At 49.8% G+C, this 20,158-nt stretch overlaps 9 protein-coding genes across 9 annotated transcripts; 3 read left to right on the forward strand and 6 right to left on the reverse strand.

The window, feature by feature from the left end:
- Nucleotides 1-606: 606 nt before the first annotated feature.
- On the reverse strand, nucleotides 607-1,284 carry N7529_006196 (J-type chaperone JAC1; the record flags this gene model as incomplete). The annotated part of the gene is made up of 1 exon (XM_057241723.1): nucleotides 607-1,284. One exon carries the CDS (start codon nucleotides 1,282-1,284, stop codon nucleotides 607-609), a length of 678 nt encoding a protein of 225 aa, XP_057097082.1.
- Nucleotides 1,285-1,780: 496 nt separating this feature from the next.
- N7529_006197 (putative pre-mRNA splicing factor) lies at nucleotides 1,781-3,373 on the reverse strand (the record flags this gene model as incomplete). The annotated part of the gene is made up of 1 exon (XM_057241724.1): nucleotides 1,781-3,373. One exon carries the CDS (start codon nucleotides 3,371-3,373, stop codon nucleotides 1,781-1,783), a length of 1,593 nt encoding a protein of 530 aa, XP_057097083.1.
- A 490-nt stretch (nucleotides 3,374-3,863) lies between these two features.
- ppmA (type 2C protein phosphatase PTC7) lies at nucleotides 3,864-5,144 on the forward strand (the record flags this gene model as incomplete). Its single annotated transcript, XM_057241725.1, has 1 exon — nucleotides 3,864-5,144. The coding sequence occupies one exon, from the start codon at nucleotides 3,864-3,866 to the stop codon at nucleotides 5,142-5,144; it is 1,281 nt and encodes a 426-aa protein (XP_057097084.1).
- Nucleotides 5,145-5,773: 629 nt separating this feature from the next.
- N7529_006199 (uncharacterized protein) lies at nucleotides 5,774-7,802 on the reverse strand (the record flags this gene model as incomplete). The annotated part of the gene is made up of 4 exons (XM_057241726.1): nucleotides 5,774-6,637; nucleotides 6,692-7,058; nucleotides 7,126-7,588; nucleotides 7,700-7,802. 4 exons carry the CDS (start codon nucleotides 7,800-7,802, stop codon nucleotides 5,774-5,776), a joined length of 1,797 nt encoding a protein of 598 aa, XP_057097085.1.
- A 1,656-nt stretch (nucleotides 7,803-9,458) lies between these two features.
- Nucleotides 9,459-10,925, reverse strand: N7529_006200 (phosphatase PAP2 family protein; the record flags this gene model as incomplete). The annotated part of the gene is made up of 3 exons (XM_057241727.1): nucleotides 9,459-9,874; nucleotides 9,934-10,468; nucleotides 10,557-10,925. The coding sequence occupies 3 exons, from the start codon at nucleotides 10,923-10,925 to the stop codon at nucleotides 9,459-9,461; spliced, it is 1,320 nt and encodes a 439-aa protein (XP_057097086.1).
- Nucleotides 10,926-11,211: 286 nt separating this feature from the next.
- Nucleotides 11,212-11,526, reverse strand: N7529_006201 (uncharacterized protein; the record flags this gene model as incomplete). Its single annotated transcript, XM_057241728.1, has 1 exon — nucleotides 11,212-11,526. One exon carries the CDS (start codon nucleotides 11,524-11,526, stop codon nucleotides 11,212-11,214), a length of 315 nt encoding a protein of 104 aa, XP_057097087.1.
- A 965-nt stretch (nucleotides 11,527-12,491) lies between these two features.
- Nucleotides 12,492-13,449, forward strand: N7529_006202 (phosphosulfolactate synthase; the record flags this gene model as incomplete). Its single annotated transcript, XM_057241729.1, has 5 exons — nucleotides 12,492-12,526; nucleotides 12,582-12,619; nucleotides 12,680-12,759; nucleotides 12,822-12,904; nucleotides 12,960-13,449. 5 exons carry the CDS (start codon nucleotides 12,492-12,494, stop codon nucleotides 13,447-13,449), a joined length of 726 nt encoding a protein of 241 aa, XP_057097088.1.
- Nucleotides 13,450-13,941: 492 nt separating this feature from the next.
- On the forward strand, nucleotides 13,942-15,987 carry N7529_006203 (putative C6 transcription factor; the record flags this gene model as incomplete). Its single annotated transcript, XM_057241730.1, has 1 exon — nucleotides 13,942-15,987. One exon carries the CDS (start codon nucleotides 13,942-13,944, stop codon nucleotides 15,985-15,987), a length of 2,046 nt encoding a protein of 681 aa, XP_057097089.1.
- Nucleotides 15,988-16,675: 688 nt separating this feature from the next.
- N7529_006204 (cytoskeletal protein-binding protein SLA1) lies at nucleotides 16,676-20,048 on the reverse strand (the record flags this gene model as incomplete). The annotated part of the gene is made up of 3 exons (XM_057241731.1): nucleotides 16,676-16,701; nucleotides 16,756-19,804; nucleotides 19,851-20,048. The coding sequence occupies 3 exons, from the start codon at nucleotides 20,046-20,048 to the stop codon at nucleotides 16,676-16,678; spliced, it is 3,273 nt and encodes a 1,090-aa protein (XP_057097090.1).
- Between the last annotated feature and the right edge of the window lie 110 nt (nucleotides 20,049-20,158).

A 20,158-nucleotide genomic window follows, 5' to 3' on the forward strand; every position in this document is an offset into this window, starting at 1 on the left:
ATGAACTAGGATTGTCGGCTGACAGCCATTTTTGTGCCCAATCCCAGCATGTCAACAACCCAATCTGTGGCCTCACTGGCTGATTTTCTGTCGAAATCCATAGCGTCTTCTTTTGCTGGAATTTGAAGCTTCGATTTTGTTTTTTATTGGAAGTTTTTAAACGTGGCGGTCAACAGCTGTCCAACGGCCTATAGCCAAATATAGGCATAGCCATAGAAAGGCTGTTATGATCAACGTCATATTGTTTGGATATTTTGTGATATGATACCTCTTGGATTTGAAATTGGATATTGATCTCAAATGACTTCGGGTCCACGGTGCTCTTGCATCTTTGACAGGTTGAGTATATATCGCCCTCCTTTGCTGGAAGCTGTAATATACTGAACACGTAGGTATAACTATAAACCTACCCTTTCATGTCACATCGCCTTTCGCCTTCTGCCTTCTAGAATAAATGATATAAACAAGCACATACTTGCATATAGGTATACAATAGCGTAATTCTACAGTCATTATCTACAAGAGCAGGATCTACTCAGATACCTCCAAAGTCATATACACACACAATATCTCAACCACACATCCACCGACTGTAAATATCCACAATCAGCTAGTGTGCATCAACCGAATCTCCGTGTTCCCAGGTTCCCACTCCCTCAGTCCTTCCCCAACACTGTACCAAAACCGCAACCGAATGCACTCCTTCCTCGCAGCCTCCAAATCACCCTTCTCAAATGCCCTTCCCAAACGCTCAACACACTCCAAAACCCGCCCCTCATTCTCCTTTTTCAAAGCATTGATCTGGCTCTCCGCTTCAGCGGTTGCCCCAACCTCCTCGATAGTCTCCTGCACCTCCATGACCTCCATCAGCGTCTCGGGATCAAGAGCGTGCTTGGTCGCTGCATCTTCGGCTGTGACATCGATCCCGTGCCATTCGCGTAGGATGTACTGTGCGCGCTGGAGCGGGTCGAGCAGTGTGCGGTAGGCTTCGTTGATTCGCGCGGACAGACCCTCTGCATGTTGCTTTTGAGTCCCGTTGGGAAATTTGTCTGGGTGGACTAGGCCTTGGAGTTGGAGGAATTCGCGCTTGAGGTCTGCTATGGAGATTGCGAAGGGGGCGGCGGGGGGTGGGCCTGATGGGAGAGTTTTGGCGAAGATTGTGTAGTGATTTGTTATGTCTGGTGCACCAGCCAGTGCTGGACCGATTGGTTCTGCTGAGGACTTTGTTGAAGCATAGCGCGTGCTTGCTTGGGGAATTTGTGTTTGCCAGAAGTTTGTCAACATCTTTGCTGGTTGGTGATGCTGAGCATTTTGGCTGGCGATCGATAGTGAATGTGTTGGCCTTGAAAGTGGTGAGTATACTGGGCGACAAAGGCGCAGGGCAACTTTCTGACGGAAAGCCATTGTGATGGTTGACAGTGACAGTGACAGTGCAGCTCTGCGGATAAAATACCCTCGGTCTCTATCTGATAACTTTACGTCATCCCCGCAACTTGCACGTGACCAAATATGAACTATAAACAGGGCCTGCTACACATTCTGGTTGTGTTTGCTGAAAGAATCTGATACATTGAAGGCTGAGAAGGGTCGGAGTCGATTTGACCGACATAAGGGTATAAGGGCTGATGGCATTCAAGGCGATTGCACGCAACGTACATTGTATACAGGCTGAGGATGTAGATCTGGTTCTTCCAAATCATATCCAAGAGATAGATGATAGTCTCGCTGATTGACCAATCTTCTACATCCTCGAGAATCAATAGAGAGTAACAAGAGTCCCTCATTCAATCCCCCAAAGCTTCACTGTGCGATCATGACCACAGCTGGCAATCCACTTCGCGTCGTGGCTGACATCGGCACTCAGGACATTACCCGAGTGACCGCTCAAGGTTTTCACCAAGGACCAATCATCCACACTGAAGACATTGACATTCTTGTCAAATCCACTGCTCACAAAGAACGTGCCCGATTTCTTGGGTTGGACGGGCTCTTTTGCGTCTGAGCCATCAATATCCATCTGATCTGCGGAAGGCAAGAAAGAAGTAGACTCTGCTCCTTTATACCAGCGGAGATCAGAGACTAAACTCTTGTGGGCTCCAATACCACCAGTGCTCCGGACTTGTCGCAGATCCCAGCATTTGACCCAGCCATCGCCAGAGCCGGAAAGCACCCGGTAACCATCAACACCCCAGTCCAGACCGTAGATCTCCCGAATATGACCCTCGAGAATCATCACTGTGCGTCCTGTTCGCAAATCCCAGATTCGTCCATTACTGTCAAATCCACCACTAGCCACCAATGAGCCATCATTATTGAATGCCACAGTGTAGACTTCTCGTGAATGACCTTCTTGCAGCAGTAGCTCGGTTTCCTTCTCAAGGTCCCACAGCCGCCACGTAGTATCGAAAGATGCAGACGCTGCATATCGGCCAGAGGGGTGGAATTCCGTGCGACATACACGTCCAGAGTGTCCAGATAGCGTCGCCAATGGCTTATTCTGATCAAGAGCCCAGAGATTGATATTCCCTTCTCCTCCTCCCGAAATCAGATTGACATTTGATGGAGAGACATTCGATCCAGGCAGCGTGGCACCAGGAGCCCACGACAAACCACCCACACGATCAACATGACCTTTCAAATTGGCCGTCTCTTCCAAATTAGGCACAGTAAGTAATTTGATCCCACCGGCCCAGTTTCCAGCCGCAATCGTCTGCCCATCCGGCGAGAACCGACAAATGCTAACGGGCCGATCTCCAGCAATCTGCGACCCGAATAACTCGAATCCTTCTAATTTTTCCTTGACGGCCTTCCGGTGCTTGACATGTGTTCGGAGTGGAATTGTCGATTCCTCCTTCAATCGAGCGACTCGTGCCTTCGCGCGCGGTAAAGAGTAACGTGCGATATCCTTGCGCGCATCGAGTAAAGCGTCGCTGCCGACTGTGTAAAATTCTTCTTGTTGTTCGCCTTCTTCCTCGGCTTCGGGTTCTTCCATTTCGATGTCCCCGCCTTGTTCGTCCGCCATGTCGGTCAGCAGTTCGCGGAGTCGGTCTCGTCGGTCTGAAGGACCTTCGCCAAATAGCGTGATCGGCTCGCCGAGCTCTAGTAGTCGTGCGCGGACTCTGGTGTCATCGGTTGGTACTACCATTGCTGCTGCTCGGCGTTTCCGCTCGAATTGCGATAGAATGGCGGAGGCGCGCGAGGAGGGGATTCCTGCTTCTGCGGAGGGCATGTCATAGTCACGATCGACCGCTGTAGTTTGGATATAATTAGCTGGAGACCTGAAAGATGTGCTGGAGCGCGACTCACGAAGATCGGCGAAGTTGACCATGTCTGTGTCCTCCTCGACATATGCTTGTCGAGCTGGGTGCATCATCTTGGGCGGTTGGAAGCGCAAGCTTCAGTAGCTCAAGTAAGATGTATGGATTAAAGAAGTTGTAAATTAAGTAAGTGAATGGGGTAGTTATTTGGAGAAGAGAAGAACAGCGGGAAGATTGTTGCGGGCGGCAGAATTGATGGAGGTTTGCTGGCGGTAGACCAAAGGTGTAGTGGAAGTATACGATTTGTCTCCATGAGACTATGACAGGTTGGAATTGTGAATAATGCAATTACAGAATATCTAAAACAACTGTTCTATCTGAATGTTCCAAAGTCATCATTCACAATATCCTAAGTCTATATATATATTTCTGCCTAAATCCTCAGGTATCAACAAAAAAATCCATGACGCCAGGCGGTCGACGATAAGAGCGGGTACAATCTTATCCGTTGAGATTCACTTGGCTTTGGGATTTTTTTTAACCTTTTGGACAACTATCCTTATACATAATTTCGTGTTCCCTCGCATATCTTTATACAGCGCAAAAATGATCGCGCCAAGTGTTTCCAGTAGAGCCTGCAGCACAGCCTGCAGTAGTCTCTATGCCATTCGAGACAGCCTTTACACATTCTCCCTATCTCAACATATCCCCAGACAACGAACACACCTCACCAAAATTCGATTCTTCCATAGCACAAGACAACACAACAGCTCCAAAATTTCCTACCGCGTTGCCGTCTCCTCAAGTGGCAAAAACCGCCGCTTTCATCCCCTTAAAAACGTTTACAACTTCGACCCCTCCGGCCCAGCACTCGGCGTAACAAAAGAAACAAACTCCGTCAGCCGCCGCCGCACCCGCCCAGACAGCGGCGAAGATGCCTTTTTCGTCAGCAGAATCGGTAACAGAATCTCAGATCACCAAGAAGGCAACGCCGAGGCCGTCGCCTTCGCCGTCGCGGACGGCGTCGGTGGCTGGACTGAGTCCCGCGTCGATCCGGCAGACTTCTCGCACGGCTTGTGCGGGTACATGGCACACACGGCGGAGACATGGCATGAGCCTGCTGAGGCATTGCGGCCCAAACACCTGCTTCAGGCAGGGTATGATCGCGTCGTTGCTGATCCGACGATTCGCGCCGGTGGCAGTACAGCGTCTGTTGGGGTGGCATTGCCAGATGGGAGGGTTGAATTGGCGAATTTGGGAGATTCCGGGTCTGTGCTGGTGAGGAGGGCCGCTGTGCATTCTTACTCGGTGCCGCAGACGCATGGGTTTAATACGCCTTTTCAGTTGAGCGTTATTCCGCCGAGGATGCGCGCACAGGCGAATGTTTTCGGGGGTGCATTTTTGGAGGATTTCCCTAAGGATGCGTCTGTTACCAATGTGCAAATGGTGCATGGGGATGTGCTGATCCTGGCCACTGATGGTGTTTTTGATAATTTGAATAATCAGGATATCCTCAAACTTGTCACCAGTCGCATGGTCATGACTGGTGCTTGGACAGCGACCGAGTCTGGTGTTGGTGTTTCGGAGAATTTGCGAGCTTTGGCTGCGCCGGGTGGAGTGGCCGATGCACTTCCTACACCATCAGGTTCGGCCCTTTCGAAGGAGGATTCCGATTCTAGACTGGATGAGGCCACGTTGCAGTCTGTCCTTGCTTCTACCATTGCTGGGGAGGCGAAGAAGGCCAGCGTTGACTATCGTCGTGATGGGCCTTTTGCGAAGGAGGCTCAACGGTACTATCCTGGTGATTACTACCGCGGCGGAAAGGTCGATGATATTTGTGTTGTGGTAGTTGTTGCAGTCGATGACAGTGCGAGTGCAAAGGTCTAAGATGAGATTCGACTGAACCTGTTTTCTCTTGTTCGGCATATAAAATAGCATGTGCATATAGAAGGCGCAGGGATATCTGATTTGCATGTACTTTACATTCGATAGAGACTTTCATGATTATTATCATTAATAATCAACCCTATTGCATGGGATTTTACTGTTGTAAGACTTGCGCAGAACATGCAATAGAACACTTATGTTTCATTAAAGATTCCTGCTTTGATACAATGAACATGTCCTTCCATACGTTGATCTCCTTCCACAACACCGTTTCTTCCTCAATCCCTTTCTTCACTGGTTGACTAGCGAACGGAGTGCACCGTCCGAAAGCCAAGGCCCAGGTCACTTCATGCTGGGGAAACCCCCATGTACAAACGTAGTCGGTGAAAACTGAAGTTAAAAAAAGAACAATCACATTTTCCATTGCTTCGAAGCTGGTTGGCTGGTTGCTCAAGCCTCGTATCCCAGTATTGCATAGACAAGTTACAGATAAGAAAAAAGCACCAAAAAAACACGACGGAAGCGCGTAGATTGAAACAGAGACAGAGAAGCGAACAAGCAAACATTATGAAACGCAAAAGGACTGAAGCAAGAAAGTAGACATCTCATCGCAATCGTGGATCTCAGACTTAAGCAGCAGCCTCCGCAGCTGGCTCCTCGGCTGGCTTGTCCTCAGTTTCAGCAGGCTTTTCGGTTTTCTCTGTCGATTCCTCGGTTGGCTTCTCGATATCTGCAACCTCCTTCGCGGGCTCAAGAGCCTTCTCTGCCTCCGCATCAGGCATCAGTGAATCAGCGTCATCCTTGGCCGACTTGGACTCGGGCTCCTTCTCCTCTTCGGTCTCCAGCTTCGGGGTATCGGCGCCATCCTCCTCCTTAGATCCGTTGGCGGTAGGCTTGTCGCTCTTGTCAGCAGGAACGGGGGTATCTGCGTCCAAGACATTCTTCCAGTTCGACAAGATGCTCATGGCGCGTTGACGGAAGCTGAACTCCTCGTCGCGGGGGATCGCATTCAGCTTAACAATCATCTTCAAGACCTTGTTAATCTTGGTAGACCGGATGATGGACACCTCCAAGTCGGAGTGCTTCTCCAACTTGTCAAAGTAAGTCGCCATGTTGGCCATTTCATCTTCCTTGGGAGGTGTTTCGCGGGAAATGAAGCCCTTCTGGAGCTTGTGGCGGAGGAACAGAACTGTAAGGTATAAGTGATCCTGGTCGGCACGCAGGGCAAAGGGGAGCTTGTGAAAAGGGATAGGGGGCCTGGGAATAGGGGTGTGCGTACTTTCTTTCTCCTTCTTTTTCTTGAGCTCCTCGGGGTCAATGGGCTTCTCTGATTCCTTCGCATCAGCGCTGTTGTCGTCGTCGCTAGGGGAAGCAGCGGCCTTTCCCTTCTTGGCAGGCGCCTTTCTTTTGCTGGCCGGGGTTTTCTTTTCCTCGGCGGGAGCCTTGGGAGTAGTCAACTTGAGCTTCGTGTTGGTCTTGGGAGTCTTAGCCGGCTATATTTTTGCAAATGAGCGGGGTTAATCAAAATGAAATGCAGTACATCTTACCTTCTCAGCCTCTGCATCAGTCTCAACGTCCTTCTTACGCTTCTTTGAGGCAGACTTGGTCTTCTTGGAATCATCTGCGTCCTCCATTTCGATATCAGTCTCAGCGCCCTTGGACTTGCGCTTGCCTTTCTTGGCCTCCTTAGCAGCCTTGGCTGCCTCCTTCTCGGCTTCCTCAGCCTCGAGCTCGGCTTCTTCCTGCTCAATGGCTGCCTGATGATCATTGATAACCTTCTTGAAGTATTTGAGATCGTGGCCCTCAGATGCGACCTTGTAGGCAGTGATAAGCTGTTTGGTCTTGTTCTTCTCAGAAATATCCTTGCATTCGGCAGGATCGAGGGGAGTCAGGTTTGTGTTGGGGACCCAAGCGCTGTGGGAAAAAAAGAATCAATCAGTAAATAGCTCGCATCGGGTGCAAAGGGCGCGTGCCAACTTACAACTCATTGGTGGCGAAGAACATGACGGGAAAAGTGCGCTCATGAGTGCGGCGACCACCATCGGCATATTCACCCTTGTAAGAGCCATCCTTTTGCATGGCAGTGACAGGACGGGCCTCGAGAAGGCTCTCGGGTAGAATCTCGTCGTCACAAATGATAGAAGGCCAAGGCGCATAGCTGCGCAGGCGCGCAAGATAGTATTGGCCCGGCTTGGCGTCGAGGTGAGTGATGCGACTCTGAGACTTCTTTCGGTTCAGCTTTGGTGTAGCACCGGAAGAGACGCGGCGGTTTTTGGCAGACTTCTTAGCAGAAGCAGGGGTTCCGTTGGCCTCCGCGGGCACAGCCTCATCGGCAGGAGCAGCTTCAGCGTCGCCATCGGCCTTGGCCTCCGGAGCCTCGGAAGCAGGCTTCTCAGTTTCAGCAGTAGCTTCAGCCTCGGGCTTGTCGGTCGCGACTGCGCTTTCTAAGAAGATGGAGATTAGCGGTTGTCGCACAAAGATGGGGGGCCCCGGCCGCGGAACAGTATTGTAAGATAAAAATAAGGAGGAATGAATGTGATTCAGGCGATGCTTACCGGTAGTCTTGTCGTCGGAGACAGTCACTTTCTCGGACTTGGAGTCAATCTGCTCGGCGCGGTCGTTGTCGCCAACGGGCGCGGAGACAGTATCATCAGCCATGGTAAGCAAATGGGTGGATGTAATTGAGTTGAGGAAGGGGGGTGTGTTGGTTGAGGGAGCTTCCAGGGGAGATGTGGAGAAGAAGAGCGTAGAGTCGCGAAAGGCGGAACTTCAGAACGCGTCTGAGAACGGAAACCACAATGACGCCACTCAACTTGGGACAATTTTCCGATCTTGAGAGAACTTGATGTTGATTTTGATTTCTCTTTTTCAATTTTCTTGTTTCTCATGTATTTGCTTTTTTCTTGTTTTCATTGAGAACAATTGCAAACAGAGGGTTGCACACTGCGCCTTGGGTTCTCTCTGAATAGCTTTGCAGATATTATTCTTCATGCAAGACGAGTTGCTCACAAAGAAAAAGAGGCTCGAAATTTCGCTGTCGATAGGTCGACTAGCATTCCATGTCAGAGCCCATATATCACGGTCAAGATCAGTTGCGACTTAGCCCTTGGGGGTATCTTGAGATCCTGAGTATGGGATATTGGATATGTTCGTAGAGATGCCGGCGCACCAAGAATGCAGTGGTGCAGTAGATAGATTTCTCAAGTTCAGCATCAATTGTATATGTCGCTGAAATGATAGCTATATAGTTATGTTAGTCAAGTCAATTGTATGAAGCATTGAGCAACCCAACCTCGATAATGGCCACAGTGTAAAGTGACGTGTTCCTTTCGTGGCGTACCTCATATAATGAACATGTCGAATGTATACCAATCCAACTGAATATATACTCTTTGTATCTGTGGTCTGTGTAATATCCATTGATCGTTAATTCACGAAATTTAATAGGCCATGTCGATATAATCTCATATTGTAGTCCGGAGCCAAGTTGAAACTGAAGTCGAGGCTAAACCACTTGGAATATCTGTAAAGTATAGACTAGATTGAATTATTAGAATTCACTCAACGTGTGGCTTGTTGTCTTGATAGTCTTCACACCTAGAATCCATGTCTAGTCCCTATTGTGAAGTTCAAGTAGGCACCTTTCAATTTAGAGATTGGTATTGAACATCAAAAGAGAAGCAGGTTGGAGACCTATTTTTCCACTTGAGAAGAGAACCTGAGAAAGTGAAAACATTCGAAAAAGAGAAACTTCAGACTTCCTGGTGTTTCTTACTTCTGCAGGGTAATCTCTGTAAGCACGCAACGGGAGAATTCCCCTGTCTTCTTTGATTTCTTTGCAATTAGTTAGAACCACAAAATTCCTTTTCTATAATTCTATAATTCTATAGTTAGGTTACTCCATGGTCTATTGCTCTATTGCTTTAGTGAAGTGGTTTTGTTACTATTCAACGCGGTAAGGACTATCTACGCATGTCAGTAGTCATTATAGGCATGCAGGAATATACAAAGGAGGCCTAAACCAGAAGGTCACTGAAGGTATGCTTTTTTTGTGTAACATAAAAATATCCATTCCTGGTAACTAGGTATAGACTGAAGAGTGACTTGAAGAAAGATCGAAGGATACCCAATAAGAGGATCAGGACTCTCAATCTATTTCGTAAGACAGAAGGTATATGAAGAAAAAGGTAAGGATAACCAAAGTTCATATACACACATCATTAACCAGAATCATCTGGGGGGTTTCATACAGGGTATCAAATTCTAAAACACGGATACAGACCACGAGCCATCGAAAGCCAGCACAACCAGCACTTATAGGGTTCCAGACTCCGACCCGCTCTCACTCGGAGTGCGACTCTCGCCGGGGATGTCCATGAGGGACGGCTCGGGCTTGTGGATGCGGACAAGGCAAAGAAAGTAATCTTCCAGAGGCAGAAGGTTGAGCAGCACAGCATTAAAGTACCAGCCTAGAGCGCACACGAGGGCTCCGGCAACCGCATCGAGAATGAAATGGTTGGCAGTGGCAACGATGGCGACCAGAATGGTGAACGGATAGAGGAAACCGAGTGCGAGGCATACAAGACGGCGCCACGAGGGGAGAGTCAGACGTAAGGACCGGGTCAGGCGAGATCGGAGGACGGTGCGTTTATGTTGCGGTGTCAAAGGGATTGTCATGATTGTCAGACCAATCATAAGGGAATAACCGAAATGCAATGAAGGCATTGCCGCTGATAAGATGTTAATAATCAGACATCAGGATTCAGGATCCAGACCAAAAATTACTCACCGTACTGATTGCAGAAGCGGTTCTCGGTCCATACGCTACCCGCTCCACTCTCGCCATGAACGGTATCAATAAACCCATAACTGCGACCCAATTCTGCATCCTGACCCTCCGCAGCCGGATCACTCAATAGCCGGGGTGGCATGCATGGCCACAGGGTGAAGACCACGAATGCAAGAAGGTTGCACACAGCCAATGTCCGCCGACGAGCCTGATATAGAAGAGGACCAGCGGGCGATCCGCTCACAACACCCTTTGGTTTCCCCGGCTGGGTCTCGTCGACCCGGTTGCGCACAGTGGTATAGTAGTAGAGCCAGACGAGGAACGCGATTGTACCGGGGATGTGAATGAATGAATATATCCAGTTGATCCACATCATTCTTGTGGTATGTTGAAGGAAGCTTCTTTGGATCATGGTCTCCCAGAAGATACCCATTTTGGCCTCGATGTTGATTAACTGTAATGCATGTTTTCTGGCAACGTCGACGGTGTCATCTTTCAGAGTCACGGCGGTAAAAGCACGACCGAGCTGGTATGTCTACAGCGAGGTGTTAGCTTCTGTATACTCGGACAAGGGGTATATTGGGTGACAGGATAGGGAAGTAAATAAAGTAAATCGGACTTACCCAGTAAACTAACGCCCAATACCAACACTCCACCAGGAAAGGAAACTTCCGCAACAAACGACTCAGGAGGCGGTCTTGAAAGACGATGGTATTAGGTGATGTGACCTCGAACTTGAACCACAACAATCCCACTTGTCGTTTATGCCATGCATCATCTGGCAACGGTGAGTGGGATCGAGAGCCAAGCAACCCATCTTTTGTTGAGGGACTCGAGTATCCAGACTCTAGAGAATCAGACGAGGCAGCTCGTCGAAGATCCGCGGGTTTCCGAGAATACTGTCGCGAGGGGTTCACCACACGATTGATCCATGTTCCTCCAAATAAGAGAACAATTACAACTAGCGGTTCAAGCACTGCACCAATTCCCATATTTAAAGATAACCAGTACAAAAGATACCGATCAAACGGGGACGCTTCAAGACAAAAAAGAGGGGATAGGCTTAAGGATGGGTTGAACAGAAAGGGGAAGACTCAGTCCTGTTTTGAAGTCTCCCATCTTGCAAGTGCCCAACCAGAGCAAGTGCACGGGATTCACCGGAGTTCTCTATGCATATTCTTCGGACCCCATTCCAGGGTTGGCTCCAATTTTCTAAACAAGGCAGTAGTACTCCGTACGTAACTATTACTAGTAAGTACAGGGTATCAAACATGTTGATCACAAAAATTCCAGGATCCACACAGGCACAGGGCTAGCCTTGTTCTTGGCGTGATGATGTAATATGATATGGTCGCGTGCCTCGTCTTCGTACTCGTCGTATACGGCGGAACTATCGATGAGACGTCTCAAAAAGATCCCCGAGTCCAGATTATGATACCCAGTTTGAATCAACATTGGGGTCTTAGTGCCAGGGTCCTGGTAGTAGACGTAACCCTTGTCTTGCCCTGGAAACTTGGCCTTATTAACAATAAGACATTCAGGGATGTTATGTACAAACGGTAAGGTTTGTATCGAACTAAAGATACTTGGCATTGTTTTATCCTTGTTTTTATGAAAACGGATAAGAAGAATTCATAATTTAGTTGATTCGGTTCGGTTCTACACCATACTGGTTGAGACAGACTCACACATCCTTAGGGCTTGTCCAGGTTAGAGCTATTCATCTGATCCTATGTCCTACTCCGTACAATTGTAACACTTTAGTAATTAGAGAGGTAAATATGATATGGAGACTGGAGACTTCCACTGAGTCAGCGGAAACGGTATTCGGATCCCATCGACGCCGATCCGGACGCTCCGCTGGCGCTCCGGATGATCTCCGAGCCGACGCTAACAAGCAGAAGTAAAGTGGAGCGGGTCTTACGATGAAGAGAAGAAAATACATGTGACCTCGGGATTTGCTGTAAGGTTCTTTAAATACAAGTGATATCGTTGCATGGGGAGACTTTGGATATATCCTATTTCCTGACTTGTGAAGACACTTTTCCCCTTCAACTTCGACCTCTGTTCAGGGTCATTGCTGCGGTGATGCAATTCTGACAATATAGTAACTATAGAGTAACGATTGAGATAACTGTCATGCATATATGATCGTTGGAGTGTGATGTATACTTGACGTCAATTCTCATATAGAGAGACTGGAACTATCTACTCGAAGTCTACCAGTAACAAGTAACAAGTCGCAACCATGTCCTTCAAACTTTCATTGAGAAGCGCCTACAGGCGTGTCACGAGCGGCACATTCCCAATTGCCAAGGTAGCTTCGGCTATTTCATCTAGAGGCCTTTTAACTACTCCGAGCCTATACCAAGATGCCACCCTTTTAAAAGACATAGACAATGGCTTTGGCTTCGCGAGATCTAATCCCAGGCCTGCGAAACCCAGATCCAAGGGGGTTACTGAGATCAGAGGCCCGTACTATTCAGTATGTACAATGCTAAAATACTATTTCAATGGTGCCCTCAAATCCGGGTCACCTCACTAACCTAAATCAGGTCATGGGTAAACGATATCTCGCAGATGTTCTGGAAACGTAACACTCCCTTTTCCCAATATATTTATGCTCCGAGATAGTTGACAGCTGATAGTATGGGTGATCACGTCGATGGGCTCAAATTTGCAGGAGGTCGGTAGCACACTGTCCCATCTGAACCCACCATAACCTGCAAGGCTGAGGCTATATCAGGATCATTCGCTCTTTTCCACAATAAGCAATTGTCCGAGTTGGTCGATCTCGCCCATGAGCATGGCGTATACATCTCAACGGTAAGCATATCTCGATCGGGAAAGCGTGAAAGTCATCTGACCAATGTGACAAATGCGGATAGGGCGGTTGGGCCGAACATCTTCTCACGCACCCTGACCCGAATGCCATATTTGACCGCTACTTGACGAAGTGCAAGGATATCGGGTACGTGCATTCAACTTTGTCATCGCACGTACTCAAGATCTGACAGGTCACTCAGACTCGATGTGGTCGAGCTATCTTCTGGATTCCTATCAATCCCAGAAGATGACTGGCTCCGACTCGTTGACAAAGTCCACTCATATAGACTGGAGGCGAAGCCTGAACTGGGGATTCAATTTGGAGCTGGTGGAGATACACCTGCCGGTGGCCTCGAAGCCATTGGAACTTCGGATCCTGGCAAGTTGGTGAATTTGGGTCATAGGTTCCTTGATGCTGGTGTGAAGCGGTTGATGATTGAGTCCGAGGGCATTACGGAGAATGTCACGTCCTGGCGGACGGATGTGGTGTCGAAGATCATGAAGGAGCTTCCTTCTGAGCGGATTATGTTCGAAGCTGCTGACCCTAAGGTGTTCAATTGGTATATTCGTGAGTTCGGCATCGATGTCAACTTGTTTGTAGATCACAGTCAGATTGTGCAGTTGGAGTGTTTGCGGTCTGGTATTTGGGGAACTGCAGACACATGGGGCAAGATAGTGTCATTTCGTTGACAATATTGTCGAAGCCAATATCTTTCATCTCTTCATCTCTCTTTATCTTCTATCTTCATTACGAACTTTAAATTGCTTTGAGGCCTCGAGACGGGCCCGGAGCCCCTCCAGTGGATTAGTAAGAGAGTCCGGGGAAAGCCCGCACTTGTCGGTCTCCAACAACGCTTTCTTTGCTCTTTCATTTCGATCTTCCAAGGCTTGCAAACCAATAACCTTTTAATATTCACTGCATATACTCGCCTCGATGAATACCATTCCATGAACGCCGACCCAGACGCCTGACCCATTCACGAGCTCGGCATGCCTCGAGCCAGCACAACTCCGGGTGCCCGGCTCCGGTGTCGACGAGCCTGCGATAGTTGTAAACGGCGAAAACAGAAATGCAACGGAGAGCAACCATGCACAATCTGTGTACAGAGGCATAAGGAGTCCGAATGTCATTTTTCAGATCGCCCTGCACGTCTACTAAAGCCCGACGTCAAAGACTCGACAATGCTGCTCAGCGAGCGCATGGTACCATCTCCGCAACGAGAAACGGCGATGGACCGCCTTTTAAACTCGTTGGAAGACCAAGGGATGAATCTGGAACACCAGGCCAAAGATGAGAAGGAAGGGACCGCGCCAGTGCCGAAAGTCGCGCGACTTCTGCGCGACGGCCAGGGGAAATTTATGTATATTGGTGACTCGGCGAGTCTATCATTCTTGCAGAGTGTGCGCCGAGTGGTTACTTCTTCTATTGGCCGATGTGAGTTTACAGAGGATAATTCGCGCCATTCTATGCTGGAAGCGTTCCAAAACAATCCCGGCAACCAACCTAGTCCTCTGGTCGAGCCTCCCACCAATGAGGAAGCACAGCGATTAGCTCGTCAATTTGTGCTTGCTACCAATCCGTTATTGGATCTCTTTGACCTGCAAGAGTTCCACCCACGGCTAGCTGATTGGGTAGCGAATCCTTCTGGCGATGAGGACACCGTGAGCTCTATCTTCTATCTCGTTCTCGCCATTGGAGCCCAGGTCTCCGATATTGACCAGACCGTAGCCGAGCAATATTTCGGCAGCGGTCGTCAATTGGCGTTCTCGGCATTCCAGGAAACGCCCAGCATCCACACCATTCAATCATACATATTGGTTTCCATGTATATGCTCGGTGCATGCAGACGCAATGGCTCATTCATGAATCTTGGAATTGCTCTTCGTGCTGCCTACGCGGTAGGAATTCACCGCAAAGATGCAAATGCACTATTTTGTGGGCGTGAGCGCCGAGCTAGGGAACGCGTTTGGAAAAGTCTTCGGATGATGGATCTCTTCCTCAGTGCCTCTCTAGGACGCCCTCCTGCAACATCGGATTACGATTATGACATACGTGATGAAGCGCTTGCATCAGGCGAATCGCAGGGCCATTTGACGCCAGATCAACAGCTTTCTGTTGCAGTGACCTCACTATGTCGAATATTCGAACGCATCTTGACTGATGTCTATATGAAACAAGTCATATCGATCAACGTCGCAGAAACGATATCAAACCAACATCGCGCCTGGGTCCGTACCCTACCAACAATCCTCAAAATGCAAACCGAACGACTGGAAAATAAATCCATGGAAAGCAGTCTGGCTGCAGGTCACGTCTTCGGCTCCTACTACTGGTCAATCATCTTGTTAACACGACCATTCCTCATTTACCGCGTCGCCCAATACGTCAAAGGCAAAATCGACCCACTCTCATCAGAAACTCGAAACGGCAGCTCCCGCATCGCCCTCTTCGCAGATGCATGCGTCTACTCCGCACTAAGAGGCCTAGACGTAGTCGACGATTTGAGCCATTACACCTCCCTCCCAAAACGCCTCCCATTCCTAATAAACTCCGTCTTCAACTCTGTCATCGTCCTCGGCGCCGCCTTCTTTGCGGACTATGATAATCTCCTCCCCTTGGAGGAAGGAATGAACAAGGCAGAGCGATTCCTTGGCCTCTTCGTCCCCCATGATCCTCACGCATGTCGCTTCTTCCAAATCATTAAGTACCTCCGCGCTGCAGTAACAGAGTATGTCTCCCGGCGCAATCGTCAATGGATGAACAGGCGCAGCAAACAAGTCGATCAACTCTTCGGCCAAGTAAGCGTTGGCGAAGACGTTAGCGCCCTCACTCCGGGCGCTGCTCCTCTCCGCGCCGATGCCTCCACTCCTGCGTCCGCAAATGCATCGGCCGCCATGGCATCGCCTACATCGCCCGGCAAAATTCCAAGTGGGACACCTTCTTTCATGCAACAGGCCCAACCACCACCCCACCTTTCAACCGACAACGACGTCTGGGAAGCGTTGTGTAATGGCTCAGATGCTACAGGTGCTTTGTCTTACGATGCAGCCATCTCGGCCCTCACTACCTCCGGTATCCCGGTAGGCTGCTCTCCTGGTGGAACTATCCCACCCGGTCCGCCTCCTGCTTCGGGCCCGTCTCCGTTGTCCGATGTGATGTTCCCAGACAATGGGCTGCTATATATGGCCGAGGATCTTCCGGTGTTTGGAATATGGGGTGAAGAGTAGTACAGCAGTAGTATGTATTTGGCAAATATTTGGCAAATATTTGGAAACTTTTGGTAAAAGGTGTCTGGTGTGATTTGTTTTTGAGTTTGTGATATCCATGATGCGATGTGTTTTCTCCGCCGTCCCTTGATGGGATGAGCATGTTTATATACCAAGGGCGAATGGTTTCATTATATTGTATTATTTGAAACTTCTCTGTTCTGATTACATTTAGTGTCATGTGGCGTCTTATAATTACGTCTTTCTCGGTTGAACAATACAACTAAGATCTAACACATCATGTACACGATTCACGTCTACACCATACATACATCATCATCGACCAATGACACAATTCGCAGACGCAAACAAATCCATGGATTATGTATGAGCTGAAAAAGGGGAGCAGAAACATCAAAAGGAGGAGCCATCCAAACAAACAAAATAAAAAGAGGACATCCACATGAGCATCACCTAAATGACAGGGGCTAACACAAAGAGAAATGCATAGAGGCATCAGGTCAATACCTTATTGGCTAAGGGCAAAAGGGTGAAAGGGGATTCGTGATACGCGCTGCGTGACAGGACCAGGACCTTATGTACGTGTTAATTGCTGGTCCGAACAAGCTGCGATATGTAAAATTCCCAGTGCATGGTCATCTTTGGCGTGGACGGGATTATATACGCCTGAATGTGCGACGGGTGTAGATCAGAAGCCAAATGGATTATTGGGAGCTGGGGAGGTTAGTCTGGGTTGCTAGGTTATGGTTTAGAAAAAGGTGAGCTTACTAGCTTGTGAAAGGTTGGCTCGGAGACCAGTCGCCTGAGGCTCAAGTCTTTTAGGGCCATCTGGCTTGACGCCGAATCGGATGGAGGGGGGTGGACCTGTCTTTTGTGGCGAGAGAGGGGTGGCTGTGGGTTGCTGGGGAATTGGAGGCACAGGGGGTGGGGATGAGTAGGACTGGTTGCCGAAGCCATTGGCAGTGGGTTGAGGTTGCAATGCAGGAGGAAGCACAGAGTTGATACCAGTCTGCATTGGTTGCTGAGGCTGCGCATAACCCCCATATCCAGTGGGTTGCGGTCCAAGGCCTTGGAATCCAGTTTGTTGAGGAAGCATATGATTTCCGAATGGCGGCTGCTGCTGTTGCTGGATGCCGAATTGTGACTGGGGAGTAAACCCTGTGGGTTGGGGCATCATCATGCCATTCTGGAACTGACTCGGGTATCCTGTCGCCTGGGGCTGCATTGGAGGTTGGAATTGCCCAGGGCCCGCTTGGGGAACTCCAGTCAGCTGTGTCTGCAATGGAGGAGGTCCAAAGGAGTTCTGCTGTTGCGAGAAGTTCTGCGGTGCGGAGAGCGGGCGTGGCGGGGGAGGAGGCAGAAGCGAATTTTGTGCCATTGCTTGAGGGGGTTGCGGTCTTTGTCTGGCTTGCTGGCCTATTTGCGCCACTTGCGCAAACAGACTGGCATTGGCACCTGTTGGCTGAGGTTGCTGTGGTGGGGGCGTTTGTATAGCAGTTACCTGGGGCTGGAGGGCAGGCATAGGCGGGGCCGGCTGGGCAGCAGCAGTGGGCTGAGGAGTCGGCTGCAAAGGAGCTTGGAGCAATGATAAATCGGCGATGGCTCCTGTGACCTGCGGAACCTGAGCTGCTGTAGGCGGCGGGGTTGGGGTCGCTGCCACAGAAGGCCTAGCGGGTTGCTTCGGCTGCTTCACTTCCCAAGCATCATCGTCAAACCCGCGCGCGATGGGCTTTTCTGACTCTGCAGCAGGTGGTGGCGGGGTAGCCGGAGAATCAGCAGATTTCACTTCATCTGACTGTCCAAATGCCTTGGGATCAACTTGACCAGCTGAGACATTTGGTGCTGGTCTGCCTCGGCCGGTGTTGTTCCGCAGCACACCACCAGGGCCAGAGAAGAGACCTCCTTGCCCGCCATCACCGTTACCAATGACTTCTTCGCCGCCGAAACTCACGTTGCGAGCCTTAGATTTGTCGGGGGCACGTCCGTATTTGGCGTCCAAAACCTTCATCACGCGCAAAGTATCACCCTGGTTCAGACCCAAAGTCTGAAGGATCTCAGGTGTGATATCAGGCAAGATTGATTCATCCATTGCGTCCTTGTTAAAGGACTGTGCATACCGCTCGCACCGATGTGGCCCAACACCAGCCTTCAAGAAGAAGTCAAACCAATCGTAGTCGCGGTTGATAGAGGCTCCAGCCTTGGAGTTCTTGTCTGCAACAACCCGAGGTCGGATGCTCGAAAGAGGCTTGTCCTCGTCCAAGGAGACACCTGCAACCTTCTCAACATGCTCCAAATCTTCAACGGACATTTTCGAGACAGGAACAGCAATCTTAATTCCATTCACCTTATGAAGCTGGATTTTGCCATCGGAAAGACCAATGAACTGTGCCTCCACTGTAAAGTCCTTAGTCCGATCTGTCCACTTGCGCACTTTACTCGGATCAGGCTTCGACTTGATTTTGCTCTCACGTTTGCTGTGGCGGTCAGATGAATCCACCGAGTCCGTCCGTGACTTGCTCATGGAAAGTTTGGACAGTCGCATTTCCTCCATGCGGTTCTTCTCCACACTTGATAGGCCAGGTTCCGCAGGCATCAACGGTGGCTTCGGGATCAATGATTCAACCTCAACATAGCTGCTGGGAACAACGCCCTCCTCCTTGTTCTTGAGGCGACGCACCATCCACCATTCCTCAGACTTGGTATCATCAAGGACAATGACTTCATCCCCAACAGCTACTGTCACTTCATCATCACCCTGGGCCACGAAGTCATACAAAATCTGGCCCTTCTTTGGACCGCTGCCTTCTCCCGCTTCAAGCACCTCGCGCAGTCCCCCTGCTCGGTAAGCCCCTGCAATCTCGCCAAGTGCAGCGGCAATCTCATGAGCAGTGTCCTTAGCTCCCGCGTGGAAATCAATGCTCTTGCTAGGCCTAACAAGGTCAACAAAAACGTGCTTTCCTTCGATTGAGTAGTGGCTGAGCTTTTCCGCGCTCCACTCTTGTTGCCGGTCGTCGCCTTCTGGAGAGATGAAGATGATTCCAGTAGCCATGTTGATTCCCAAAGTTGTAGGCATTTTCTTTCTCTTGCCCATAACCTCCACCATCTCATTGATATTGTAGATATGGTAGCCCGAGGGTGACCGTAGCGTCATCTCGCCGGCCCGGTTGTAAGGAGGGGATGCTTTAACTCGTGTTCCATCGCGGTTAAGTGCAGCAGGGGCCGCCTGCTGAGGGCGGGAAGGCGGAGTAGGTTCAGGCGAAAACTGAGGCATGGGCGGAGTCGCATGTGCTGAAGGGGGTCGGCGCGGCATAGGCGGGGGCGAATCCTCGCGGTCTTCTGCTTGGTTGTATGACGGCCGAGCAGGGAGGTTGGGGAGCGGGGGTTCGTCTCTAGTTGTCTCAATGGGTGCCTCTGCAGGAGCATGTTGCTTATGGATTATACTGGCGATCGCAGCAGCAGCGGGGTTGTGAGACATATCAATTGGAGATCCGGCCGGGGATGCCTCGTGCTCTTCGGGGGCCTGTGTGGGTCGCTGCGGAAGGGATGGCGCCGCCGGCTCAGCTGGAACAGACGGAGAGGATGTTGTTGTAGCGGAGACATCACCAAGTATTTGGATATAATTTGATGGCGCAAATCCATATTCCGAGTTGGTTCCAACTAATGTCCAATCGGGATCCGAAGTGTCGTACACCATCAGCTCGGCGTCTTCCGAAAAGGAGACCTCCTCGTCGGTCTGTCGCGTGTAGTCGAAGAGGGCTGTAGCTTTGTGCGCCGGTTGCACCTTTTGATCTAGATCAGCCATTGCCTCTGGTTCGCCCTGCTCGGCGCATTGGGGGGTATTTCGCAACACGGTGGAGACTCACCTCTTCAACATAATTATTGGGAATTAAACCTTCGGGTTCATCCTCATCTTCTGGTTCAGCCTTCTTCTTGGCCTTCCACCAGCCATCATCCGCATTCTTCTCCAAGATATAAAGGAGGTCGCCCTCGTGGATTTCAAGTTCGCCTTCTCCCTGTGGCTGATAATCGTACACAGCCGTGTAGACTCCGAGGAATCCCATTATGGCGATGAATTAGAGTGCAAATCCCCGCTGCGAATGGCAGCGTTTCGAAGTTCCAGCTCTATTGTGTTTTGGGGGGGGGGGTTCGGAGGGCACGGGTAATTGGTGAC

Source organism: Penicillium soppii (genome assembly GCF_028829465.1).
Source record: "Penicillium soppii strain IBT 18220 chromosome Unknown utg000005l, whole genome shotgun sequence".
Taxonomy (NCBI): Eukaryota; Fungi; Ascomycota; class Eurotiomycetes; order Eurotiales; family Aspergillaceae; genus Penicillium; species Penicillium soppii.